A 12,671-nucleotide genomic window follows, 5' to 3' on the forward strand; every position below is an offset into this window, starting at 1 on the left:
TTGTTGCTCCAGTGTGTGTTTTGACCCCCTGCTTTCCCACACTGCCCCCCCCGAGTCCAGTCGCGTGTGTGCGTCTGTGTTGGGGGGTACCAGGTAATTCTCACACACTCATTCCTCACCCTCTGTCCACCATGAAGGTGAGATACACTGAATTACACAGAGGTCAGCAGGACACAGGGGCCTCTTTGGGGGGTGGGGCCATGTTGGATGATGGGAGGGGGCCTGTTTGCTCCTCTTTTCAGAAACTCCCAGCCAACTTCCACAGGAGCATCTGGCAGCTCGACCTGCAGCCCAGTTCCCTGTGAACACCAGGAGGGAGGGGGGTTCGTGTCCTGAACTAAGTGAGAGTGTGAGTTTTTCCCACCTCCCCTGCACCATGTGAGACACTTGTGGTGGGTGGGGGTGTATGTGTTCTCACTTATTGGACACAAACTGAGCTCAGGGATAGGTACTGATGCCCATCACCAACCTGGCTGTGTGTGTGTGTCTTGGGGGGGTGGGACACTCAGGCCCCTGGGGGACTCTTAAATCACTGTTTACACGGCAGTTCCAGCATAGTAACAGCACAGCAGAGTTATACCACACTATGAATGTGGGTGAAAGGAGCCCCGTCACTGTCGTAGTGGATTTGTGAGCTGCTCTGTGTTCCCGTTTCCGATGCTGTCCATCTGACTGATCGCAGGTCTGTGTACCGATGCTTCCTGTCCCAAGAGATGCACCTCCCTCTTGGACGCCTTTGTGGTAGCTTACCCTAAAGAGCTGTCCAAGGGTCCTGGTCTTTTTAGGGGATGTCGCCCCCCTTCGTGCCAACTCTCCTGTTGCTTGATATCCCAGATTCCCAGTTCCCACGGCAACGGAGAGCGTGCAGCCCTCGCATGCTGCTCCAAAGGCTATATAGACCTCGCTGACAGCGTCCAACACGTCACAGCGCGTCCCCCCCTTTTCCATAGCGACGGTGCAGGTGCAGGAGAGCAGCGCTTCGGCCACGCCCTCACTGAGCTCGGCGTCCCGCCGCCATCGGACCACCCGTTCTCGTACCTGACCTACCTGTCAGGGGGCGTGTCCTTCTTCGAGTGGCAGATCCAGCAGGAGGAGTCCAGGCTGTCCGGCCTGAGCGTGGAGCGGCTGCTGGGACGAGACAGTGACGGGGACACCTTATTCACCAAGGTGACTTACACTGCTAGATACACTACTTACAAGGGGTTACTCATCCAGGCATCAGTGAAACACACTCACTCTGTGACACTCACACACTAAGGGGGAACCTGAACAGCATCTCTTTGGACTGTGGGAGGAAACCGGAGCACCCGGAGGAAACCCACACAGACACGGGGAGAACATGCAAACTCCACACAGGTAGTGGAGTTTGATAGTGCAGCTGCTGTTCCTGGGCGCTCAGATGAACACGGTGGACTGCTGGGGGCGCACCCCCCCGCGCCTGTGTGCCGAGAAAGGCCGCGTCCTCGTGCTGCAGGTGAGCACAGGAGCCGCTTCCCGAAAATGAGAGAACCTGCTTTCGCGTCCCCACCTGGCGACGCCCCGGCATCCCTTTCACACGTGACCATGACCGTGACTGTGAGTTTCAGCTCGTGCACAAGGGCTCCGCTGGGTGCGCTTGGCCTCAGCGGTCGGCCTCCTGCTGCTCTCTCAGCCACAGCCCTTGAGTCGCTTAACCGCTGCGCCCCCCTGCTGCTCCGCAGGCCATCCGCGGAGCACCGGGTCCCGCCTGGATGTGGACGCCATCCACTACGACGACGAGTCCAGCTCTTGGCCACTCTCCTCCAGCCGCCCATGACCGTGAGCCTAACCGTGGCCCTCTCGTCCACCCACAGGCCTCACTGCGCTGCACACCGCGGTCCTTATCCATAATGCCGTGGTGCGGGAGCTGGCCGGCGCCGCGGCTCCCGCTCTGCGGCCACAGATGCCCTGCTGCGCCGGCACAAGCTGCTGGGGGAGTGCGTGAGCACCTTGCTGCTCATGGGGGCCTCCTACAGGACCGAGGTGGGAGTGCTGGCGACGCTCGCCGGGAGCTCCTCGCACCACGGACCGACACGTGTCCCCCCCAGGACCTGAGAAGTGGGCGCACGTGTCTGCACACGGTGGCCGAGGAGACCGACGTGGAGCTGCTGCGCCTCTTCCTGGAACGGCCTGACTCGCTGTCCGCCGTCAACGACAAGGTAAACGGGCGTGGTTGCCATGGCGACCGGCAGTCTCACCGCGCGCCTCAAAGGAGTCCGTGCTTTTAGTGCGCGGAGCGGCCGCGCTCCCTCATGCTCTCGCCCCCCACAGGCGCACGACGGCAACAGCGCGCTGCAGGGCAGGGTTGCCCCCCGCTGGAGGAGGTCAAGCTGCTCCTTAGGAAGGGGGCAGACCCGGGTGCGAGGAACCTGGACAACGAGCAGCTGGCCCACCTGGTGCCCAAGGGACCGGCGAAGACCAGGTGAACAACACTGCCCGGCACCAGGCCAACGGCTCGCGCATCATGCAGTGCCGTGTGTATCTGCGCTGTGAAATACGTGTGTGTGTTTGTCTGCAGGTGCGGCAAATTCTGAAGGGGGGGGCAGCGTGGCGAGGAGCAGCCCCCGTAGAGACCTGCTGTCAGTCAGACAGGCCTGTGTGTTGTTCAGAACTATTTGTCAGCATGAGACAAATGTTTCCATGACACACTCATAGTGTGTTTGCTGCCGCGCGGCACAACCTGCAGGAGGAAGTGGACCATGGATCGGTGGGTTCAAGGATCGGTCAACCCAGGTAACAGGAAGCAGCCAGGAAAGCAACCCTTCGGCACGTGACCGGGTGACACACGGCTGGGCTTGTGCCGTTGCTTGGAGGTGTGTGTGTGTGTGTGTGTGTGTGTGTGTTGGGCGGTCTCCTCTGCGACGCCTAGTTTCGCTGAGGACAAATACGTGGGAAATATCCTAAAAATAAGTGCAGGAAGTTCCAGCGCTCGGCATCCCTCTTCTCCTTCTGTCTCACCTTCTTCCTCTTTTCATTCGTCCCTTCCGCAGTCGTCCCCTCCTCACAAATCTTTTCTTCATTCATCCCCTCCTCACTCGTCCCATCTTCGCTCGTCCCAGCCCTAATTTGACCACCGTCGACTGTAGTGCAGCCCCGTGGCGAGTTGCAAGCATAGAACGAGCTGTTTCCCGCTTACATCGCACCCAGAGTCCCAGAGACGCAACAGCGCCGTTCACACGGCGGAGGGAGTGAGGCGTCATGCATGTGACGTGTGTGACATGTGTGTGACGAATGTGACACGTCTTTGATTTGTGTGACTTGTGTGAACTGCGCTGAGCAGCTCCGTGTTGCACTTTAGAGAAATGAGCTGAACTGAGCTGAAAATGTCCCCAGTGAACAGTCCACCGTGTCCACGGCGCACTCCTGGACAGTCCGGCGCGAACGTGACGCACCAGGTTGGGTCAAAGGTCAAATAGTCCTGCGCTTCTCTGACTGGGGTCAGTCGGTCCTCCTCCAGTCCAGCGCAAAGGACTCGGTCCACTCTGTCCCCTCAGTGGACACAGGCGTCCTTGCGCCATATTTCTCGGACATTTTATCGCGTTCCCCCACATTCCCTCGCGTCCAGAAGGCCGAGCTCCACGGAACCAGAAGAGCAAAGGAGAAGCAGCTCGGAGCGGCGGGTCTCGAAACCACCGCATTCTTTGTCTATTCATGTGTGTATTTTCAGGCCTGACTTGACACACGACACGTTTGATGATATTTGTCCTCCGCTGGACACCACATCGCCGCTGATGGACTGAGCACTTTGGCCACTTGTTGTCCAGGGGATGATGATGTGACGAAAATGTGAGCATCAGTGTCACGCGAAGAGTCTTTAGAGGCACAGATTTGCTCACATCCATATTTGACCTGTTTACCACAACATCCTCTTTTCTTATCTTACGTCTTTTAGATACTTGTGTTACACTCAAGGTTTCCGTCAGTATCAAGCGTGACTTTCTGTACACAGCTGTGCAGATTCACTCAGCGCTTTTTTTCTTTCCAGTCTTTTTCTCAGGATGATGTTTCAAGTTTTACATTTTTTCCAACATTTTGACGCCTTAGTCCGGATGACAGTACAGCTGCGGGTCAAGACCCCTCGGCAAGAATTTTCTAAACTAACTTTTGCCGTTTGTGAGTTGATGATCTCGAACTTGAACTTTTGTTGACATTCATGGATTTCAATCATCTCACACGTATCAAATTACTGTAATTTTCCAGAGGCACGGGAATCGCCTGGGCTGCACGCAGGTGACGCAGTGGCACCGCTGCTCATTCAGGTGTGTCACAGTGCAGTACAGTACAGGGGATCAATACTTCTACACTCGCTTATGTTGCGCGCTGCCGTGTATTAGTAAATCGTTCGAAACCGATGTGCAGAAGCACACTGTCACTTTGCCATTAAAGAGTATTCTTTTTGTCCATCGGTGTCAAAGAGTCCCGGCGGAACCCGGAACATGAAGAGGCTCCGCGGGGGGTGAATACTTTTCACGGGCTCGGCTTGCCGGCCGCGTGGAGGACAACGGCGCTCAAAGGCTGCGGGAAACGGTCTTCGCTTCCCGCACAGACGTGTGGGCGGCCCCATCGCCGGGACGGATTCGCCGCATCTCACGCTCGGGCTCTCCCGCAAGGACACGTTGCAGCACTGCGGTATCTTACCTACTCAAGGTCAGTGCTGGGCGAGCAGGTCCATCCCACAGAGCAGCCAGAGTCTGAGGGTAAAAGTGAGAGCAAAGGGGTCTTTTCACACATCGACAGCCCTAAGTTTGGTTTGGAGCCCAAAACGTGTGGTGAACAGAAGCTCATGAAAGGTCACCAAAGGTCACCGAACATCGTTGTTCTCTGATTTATTTTAGTTCTTTGTACAATATGGACAGTTATGCTTCCGTGTGTCTCACTGGACAAAACCCCTCACTGCATCAATACCTATTAACTGTTAATAGCCCTTAAAAGTACCTTTTCGGGGGCTAGAAGCATTAGACTGGAGAGACTCTGTGTGGTACCACAGTAAAGATACAGATATTCCCAGCCAGTAATCCTCTGGAGGAATGTCCACATGGGCCAGTGGTCCGTCCGTCCGTCCGTCCGTCCGTCCGTCCGTCCGTCCGTCCGTCCATCCATCCATCCATCCATCCATCCATCCATCCATCCATTTTCTAGGCCGCTTGTCCTTCTAGGGTCAACCGCTGGCGACCGTGCTCAGGGCATCAGGGTGCCGTGGTCCAACAGGCGCAGAGAGCACAGAGACGGAGGGACATGAGGGACGGCGCTTCACGCCGTCAGTCGGTACGATTCCCAGTGGGGTCCTTGTTCCCCTGCGACTCGCTGTGATGCCGGACTGTGGGAGCAGCAGCAGAACATGAGCAAAAATCAATCAACATAAATGTGAGCTGGAGTTTGACAGAAAGTTCTGGAAACGGTCGCGGGGAGCCGGAGCCTAACCCGACAGCACAGGACGTAAGGCCGGAGGGGGAGGGGACACACCCAAGACGGGATGCCAGTCCGTCGCAAGGCACCCCAAGCGGGACTCGAACCCCAGACCCACCGGAGAACAGGACCTGGTCCAACCCACTGCGCCACCGCACCCCCATACAATTTATTAATCATTTTAGTCAAATTTGCTAATAAAAACCTATATGTCTGATTTTTTTTTAAAGACATTAAGATGTACATAAACACTACTGAGGAGTGTAACGATAAGAAGGCCATTAAGACTGTACATTATTGTAATATTTTAAGGTTTTCATAATGTCTCAGTTGGGTGGCGCAGTGGGTTTGACTGGGTTCGACCGGGTTTTGCTCTCCTGTGGGTGTGGGGTTCGATCCCACTTGGGGTACCTTGTGACGGACTGGTATCCCATCCTGGCTGTGCCCCCTCCAGCTTTATGCCCTGTGTTGCCGGGTTAGGCTCCGGCTTCCCGTGACCCCGTATGGGACAAGTGGTTTCAGGTTGTGTGTGTTGCAATTTTTTGTGTATTCATTTATTTATTTTGTTTAATGCCCCTGGCAAGGTTAAATTTTTCTGGATTACACACACACACACACACACACACTGCATGTGCTCTTTGCTCAGGAATGCAGTCATGATGTTCAGGTGTAAAAAGTTACTGTGTCTCAAATCGGAATGAAACATTTTATAAGTTCCGTTTGTATGAAATCATTAGGAAACATCTTAAAACTCCGTCCCTGAGCTCAGTTTCGTGACTCTTGTTAAAGGTGTGTGTGAGTGTGTGTGTGAGTGTGTGTGTGAGCATCAGTGTCCTCTGTTTGAGCAGCACGCCGGAGGGCTGCGCCTGCACTTTACCGCAGAACGTGGCCATGTTTACCGTAGCGGCCGAGAGGCTCCAGCTCTCTTTGCTTTTCCTCATTTGTGTCACTTTGGGTAAGTTTGCGTTTCTTGTTCCTTTCACTGTTTACACTCCGCTGTTGCAACGTGTGTCTTTATTACAATATTCAGCTGTGGTGTTTTCTTCATGTACAACTGTGAGCTTTTATTAAGTAATAATGTAAAATTGACCCAATATTAATGTACTCCTGTGAAACTACATTTTTCTTTAAAGTATGGATGCGAAGGGAGCTGTAGTGGAGCAGCGGGTTTGCCCTCTGCCTGCTCTCCGGTGGGTCTGGGGTTCGAGCCCTCTTTGGAGTGCCTTGTGATGGACTGGCGTCCCGTCCTGGGTGTGTCCCCTTCCCCTCTAGCCTTGCGTCCTGTGTTGCCGGGTTAGGCTCCGGTTCGCCGTGACCCCACTTGGGACAAGCGGTTTCAGTTAAAGTGTGTGTGTGTGTGGGAATCAGGTTTTATTGAGCTGAGCTTGGAATTTTGAGTCATTTCTTTTAATTATTAAAATAAAGCTTTCTGAATGTATTGACATTGACGTTTTATCAATGCACTCATGTAAAGTTGTGAGGTTTTATTGCATTTTAACCCATTTCATGGTTTGAGGCCCTTTTTTCTCTTGAAAACTGGACCATTTGTCTGTTATTCCTCCACGTTCATCTTCCTAATAATAATTTAACCTCACAAGCACATAACATGTGCATCCAGTTTCAGTAAGCGCCTTGTCCTGAGCAGAGTGGCTACACACACACACACACACAGACACACACACGCACACATTATTGTGAAAGGACTGCTCTCCACGTCGTGGGCAGCAGGGGGCGCAGTGGTTTCAGCTGCCGCTCTGAACTCGTTTTGCTGGGACCTGCTAAATAAGTGAAGATGAAGGACTCAGTTGAAAGAACAAACTGAAATGTTGACTGTCTTGTTTGTGTCAATTTTTCTTGCTGCATGCCTGTGTTAAAGTGCTCTGTGTCACTACGTGAGAAGAGCGCGCTCTAAAAAATAAAAATAAAAATAAATAAATAACTGTCCAATGTGGACAGAAAGGAAAAGTTCAGCTGAAATCATTTTTCCCTCATTTTCAGACACTAAAACAGCGAAATAACTTCATATTTACCGCACCGTGCTGGTAGCACTGTGGTAACATTTTAACATGTTTTACTAATTAGTAATCAAACTCCTGAGTTTAACACCAAAACAGTTTTAACTGTAATAAAAAGATTTCAGAAAAACACAAATTGAAAGCTGTGTGGTTTTGTTGAAGGATTAACAAAAAACTGTAACATTTCACTCTGTTCACGTGAAGTGGGAGTCGAGGGTTCGAGGCACCGCCTCACTTCTTGTGCAAACTTTTCACACTTTTCACTCCCTCTAGTTCATCTGAAGAAAAGGATAAAAGAATGAAAACGCAGAGTTCCTTCAAATATTGAATTGTTGGACCCAGAAATAACTCCATAAATCACCAGTGGAGTGAGTGAGGAGTCCAGTGTTCAATATAACTGATCACATGTCAAGGAAGAGTCTTTGTGAGCTATGGATCAGTCATTGAGTGTGTGTGTGTGTGTCTGTAAGGGGGGGGGGGGGGTTACTGTGTTTCAGTCCCTCACTGACTTGACCCGACCCCGTGTGTTGCATTTCACAGCCCAGCAGCAATGTGATGTGACCGCTGTGGTCGGGGACACGGTGACCATCCCACTGGGGGGGGGTCCACACCCTAGGGACCTCAAGAACCTGGTGTGGAAGCACGAAACCGGGACGGGATCTTTGACGGCGTTCCGGAGGAGCGGAGGACGGGTCTCCAGAGGCACCGAACGAGATGTGACCGGGGACGGATCCCTCGTCCTGCGAGACGTCCAGATGTCCCACTCAGGACAGTATTCTGCTCGTGTGGCCAACACTGATGGAGTTCGACCCGTGACGGTGACCCTGTGTGTGACGAGTGAGTGGAGCACAATACTCATACTGGGCTGTGGAAGCTAAGAATTACTATAAGAATAAACAAATAAATGTCAGTAGTTCGATAAACCCTCTCGGGTTATCAGACCCCTCACAGCTATTGCAGCTAAAGCTGCTGCCGTTTGGCCCCAAAGGTTGCAGGTTTGAGTCCCACCTCCAGCTGTGGTACCCTTGAGCGAGGCACTAACCATAAGAAGCCGCAGTAAAATTACCCAGCTGTATAAACGGGTAAATAACTGTAAGAAGCTCAAGACTTGTCACTTTGGAGAAAAGCGTCAGATGGATGAATAAACGTAAATGTGTGTGTTTGTTACCCACCCATCTATGTGGACAAACAGAACCAGTCTATGGACTACTGGGAGCAGACGTGGAACTGGACCCAGATGTGAGCGAGACCCTTTTCGACATCTCATGGCAGAGAGGACGCTACATTGTAGCCACGTGGAACAGGGATATTGCTGAACATGATTATTATGGCAGATGTGAGACCGGCGAGCAGTGTGACCTGAATAACTCTACTGGGGTGTTGGTAATGAAAGGGTTAAAAGCAGAAGATGAAGGACGGTACCTTGCTGAAATCAACGGGAAAACGCCTCTAACGGGACTTGACCTGATCCCACTGAGTAAGTAGCCGCCATTGATTGATTGATTGATCGATCCAGTAATAAATGACAGCACTACAGTAAAAGGCCCAGAGCACATCCTGCTGCACTGAGTTCAGCACCTCGATTTTAAAGTACCTGCACACTTTCGTCACCCTTTGCTAAGTGGCCACCTTATAGGACGTTTTGCGGCGGCAGCGAGCGTGTCGTCACCGTGTGAAGTGCTGCGATGACGAGGACGTCACCCGGCGGCTCAGCGTCACCGTGTTGTGTGTTCATGGACAGCAGTTCTACAGCACTGATGCACAGTCAGCAGCTTCATGTCAACTTCTGTCTCGTACAGAACCGGTGTCCAAACCCAATGTGACCACGTCCTGCAACGAGACCCAGTGCATCCTGACCTGTGTGGGCGAGGAGGCTAAACACACTAAATACTCCTGGAAAGAAAATGACAAAACTGTAAAGGAGGGAAACACCTTGACGGTGCAGAAGAGTGGAGAGCAGAGTAAAAGTTACACCTGTGTGTTCAGTAACCCTAAGAGTGAGGAGCACAGTGACCCTCTCACTGAGATGGACTTATTTCCAGGTCAGTGGTTCATCTGACGTATATGACACATGTTATGATGCACCTGGACACATCAGGACAGGACTGTTAAGTCTTCATCACACTGAGGTTCAAACAGGAGAAAAATGTCACTATCACTCTGAATAATAAGTGGACAAAGTATTCAGTCCTTCAGCACTCTGGTGTCCAGTGAAGGACAAAATGCAGCAACAATCTGAGCATTTTTGTAACTTGAAGAGTCTTTAGGATCCACAGATTTGCTCACATCCACATTTTACCGTGTTTACCTGAGCAGTTCTTTTCCTCTACAGAACCGGTGTCCAAACCCATTGTGACCACGTCCTGCAACGAGACCCAGTGCATCCTGACCTGTGTGGGAGAGGAGACTAAACACACCAAATACTCCTGGAAAGAGGACAATGAAACTGTAAAGGAGGGAAACACCTTGACGGTGGAGAAGAGTGGAGAGCAGAGTAAAAGTTACACCTGTGTGTTCAGTAACCCTAAGAGTGAGGAGCACAGTGACCCCCTCACTGAGATGGACTTATTTCCAGGTCAGTAGTTCAATGAAATAAGAGGTAACTTTTACCATCCCGGTACCTAGAACACACAGTGTGGATGGAGGTACAGGTGGGGTAAAAACACAGTGATATTAGAAGTGAATCCTCATTCTGTCCAGGCACTTTTTTTCGCTGTTTGTCCCCGTGTGAAAATAATGAGACACGTATAAAATAATGTTATAATCTAGGATGAAACACTTGTAACAATATAGGAATATTTAAAACAACGATCTCACGGCTCCGCACTGATTTGCACCGTTTCCTTCTCCAAGCTCACGTGTGTTTTAAACTCCAAGGTTCTCCCACTTGTTCCCGCGCCGCCGCCGTGCTCCCTCTGGTCGCTCTGGTTGCGGCTGCAGCTCTGGCAGCAGGGATCTATTTCAGAAGAAAACTCTTCAGCGGTAAGTAAAGCACAACATTTACATGCAAACAGGATGGAACTTGGCGGAGCGGAAAATAAAGGTTCGCGGTTGCCCACAATGCGTACAAGTCGTGCGTTTTCCGCACTGCTCTCATAGCTACTGTACGAGTAGAGCGCCCCCCACTGGAGGAGTCCTGTCTCTCTCCACGAGGACATTCGCCACGTGAACGACACTCACCGCTGCTGCTTTGACTTAAAGCACCGAGACTGGAGCTCTTATTGGACACTTGCAGGGTGTGAGAGCAGGGTAAAAAACAGGGTACACGCTTACTCCTGAGCAGCGGCGCTGATCGCCGGGGATTCAGATCCTCTGAGAAGCTTGATGGTTTTTCTCTTCTCTTTCCAGCCGTACTGGTCCTGTATCCGTGGCGCAACGACTCGCCAGGTCAGTGGAGAGCATGTTTACAGGCCTCTAATATGTGCAGTGACACGGACTGGTGACGTTGTTACCAAGTGCTGCCGTCTCCTCAGATGCAGAAAGTGGGAGAGTCGTAGGCAGTGGCGAGACCCCCGGCGTGGAGATGGCCACTGAGCTCTAAGGTAAGGTGGATGTGGTACAAGTGTCCCCCTTGACAGTGACAGTCCACTGAGAGTCCATTGCTCGGTCCCGTGTTTGTCTCTCGCTCTCCCTGTACTTACCGTGCTGTACCATATTGCGCCGCACCGTACCACGCCGTCCTGTAGTGCTGACCCGTTCTAGCAGAGACTCTGGACTGGACATCAGGTCCACTGCAGAGTCCAAGCGGACCCAGACCGCAAACGCTCTGTTTATTTGTTTGTCGTCTGCAGAGACAGAGGTGGAGAAAATACTGTAACATTTCCCTCAGTCTGTGGTGTTTACATTAAACAGTGTACTTTACCTTGTGTTTAGAGAAGAGAAGAGAAGAGCTACAGACCTTTTCTCCGCGTCAAGCCCATGTGATGAGCTGTGACCCGGGTGAGAGTGTGGGAGGAGCTCACACATCAAGGCTGTATCTCAGTTCTTCAGCTGAACCAGACCGTTCCACAGCAATACCATAGTACTCGTACCGCAGTAATGCCGATATGCATTTTTTGCCCACTTTCTACACTTTTTCATATTTTATTGCATTTACGCACATTTAGTCACTTCTTTATACAGCATATCACATATGTAGAAATGTTAACGACTTGCACTTTCAATGAGGGTCAGTTAATTTTTCACGACCTCATCAGTATTAATCCAACATCTCGCTGAGTCGCTGTTCATTGCTGACGCTTTTATCCATTTCTAGCGCAGTATTTTACCACAGTGGCTCAGGTGAAGTCACGGGTTCCCATCCTGACCTGCTGTTCCTTTTTGGTAAAAACAAGTGGTCTGTGGGTCACGCAGGGTGAAGGTACGAGCTGAGCAACCAAAGAGTGGATGATTTTCCTCTCGCTGATTATTGATACTGTCATAGCGAATTATTAGCACTACATCTTTATTACAGTAAGTGTGATATATGTTCTAAACACTTTACCATGGTACAACTGATAGAGCACATGTAGTTTATGTAACAGGCCTTTTGTCACGGTTCGGGAACAGGGTAAACTTGGTTACTTTTCGCACCTTTTACCTTACACGCGTTATACACATTTCAACTGCTGTGTGAGTTCATATAAATAAATAAATAAATACAATCAAAGTTTGTTCTTTGCGTATTTCTTACTGCAGCGTCTGAGCGCAATGTTGAACACAGTGACCATATCCTCCCGCGGTCCTGCGGAAACACCTGGGTTTACCTGTCCTGTGGTACAGATGAGCACCTTTAAAGAGACACACAATACATGGAAATGTTCTTCTCCTCCTCCACAGTCACCACCAATATTGTCTTGGTGTGATTTACTGTGCCTTCGCTGTACTTTTCCCTCTTCATTTCCGGCTCTGTTCCTTTCCCTTTTTGTGTGTGTGCGTGTGTGTGCGTGTGTGTGTGTGGGAGAGAATGCTGGGTAAGTGCAACTGCAGCAGATTCGTATTCTAGAAGGTTCTGAACACTGTCACCACCTTGTGGTCTCTTTTTGGGGTCAACTACAGCGGTCCTATATTTTTTATTCTGCTAGTTGGTTTTTTCCTTTTTGGGTAGTTCTTGTCAGAATGATTTTGGACTCTGTTCCTTGTTCACGGGGTATTGCAGCCTGTAATGGGATTTGAATGTGCAACCGCCTGGTTTAGAGGCCGCGGTTTCCTTGTAGCTGTTCTGTTTAGGGTTGGGGAGCAAATTAGGGTTTG

The 12,671-nt window shown here is 51.1% G+C and overlaps 1 protein-coding gene and 1 long non-coding RNA gene across 2 annotated transcripts in view; both read left to right on the forward strand.

Moving 5' to 3' along the window:
- Nucleotides 1-7,844: 7,844 nt before the first annotated feature.
- The window catches only part of LOC114912226 (carcinoembryonic antigen-related cell adhesion molecule 5-like), a 38,205-nt gene continuing 33,378 nt past the window's right edge, over nt 7,845-12,671 (forward strand). Inside the window, exons 1-4 of the mRNA XM_029258173.1 lie at nt 7,845-7,863; nt 7,980-8,276; nt 8,632-8,916; nt 9,239-9,481. Coding sequence (XP_029114006.1) covers nt 7,845-7,863; nt 7,980-8,276; nt 8,632-8,916; nt 9,239-9,481 — 844 coding nt within the window. The remainder of the gene's footprint in view (nt 7,864-7,979; nt 8,277-8,631; nt 8,917-9,238; nt 9,482-12,671) is intronic.
- On the forward strand, nt 10,323-11,328 carry LOC114912187 (uncharacterized). The gene is made up of 4 exons (XR_003798134.1): nt 10,323-10,421; nt 10,788-10,826; nt 10,913-10,981; nt 11,313-11,328. It is a non-coding gene; the product is annotated as an uncharacterized LOC114912187 (long non-coding RNA).

The sequence above is a fragment of the Scleropages formosus genome, chromosome 14 (assembly GCF_900964775.1).
Source record: "Scleropages formosus chromosome 14, fSclFor1.1, whole genome shotgun sequence".
In the NCBI taxonomy this organism is placed as follows: domain Eukaryota; kingdom Metazoa; phylum Chordata; class Actinopteri; order Osteoglossiformes; family Osteoglossidae; genus Scleropages; species Scleropages formosus.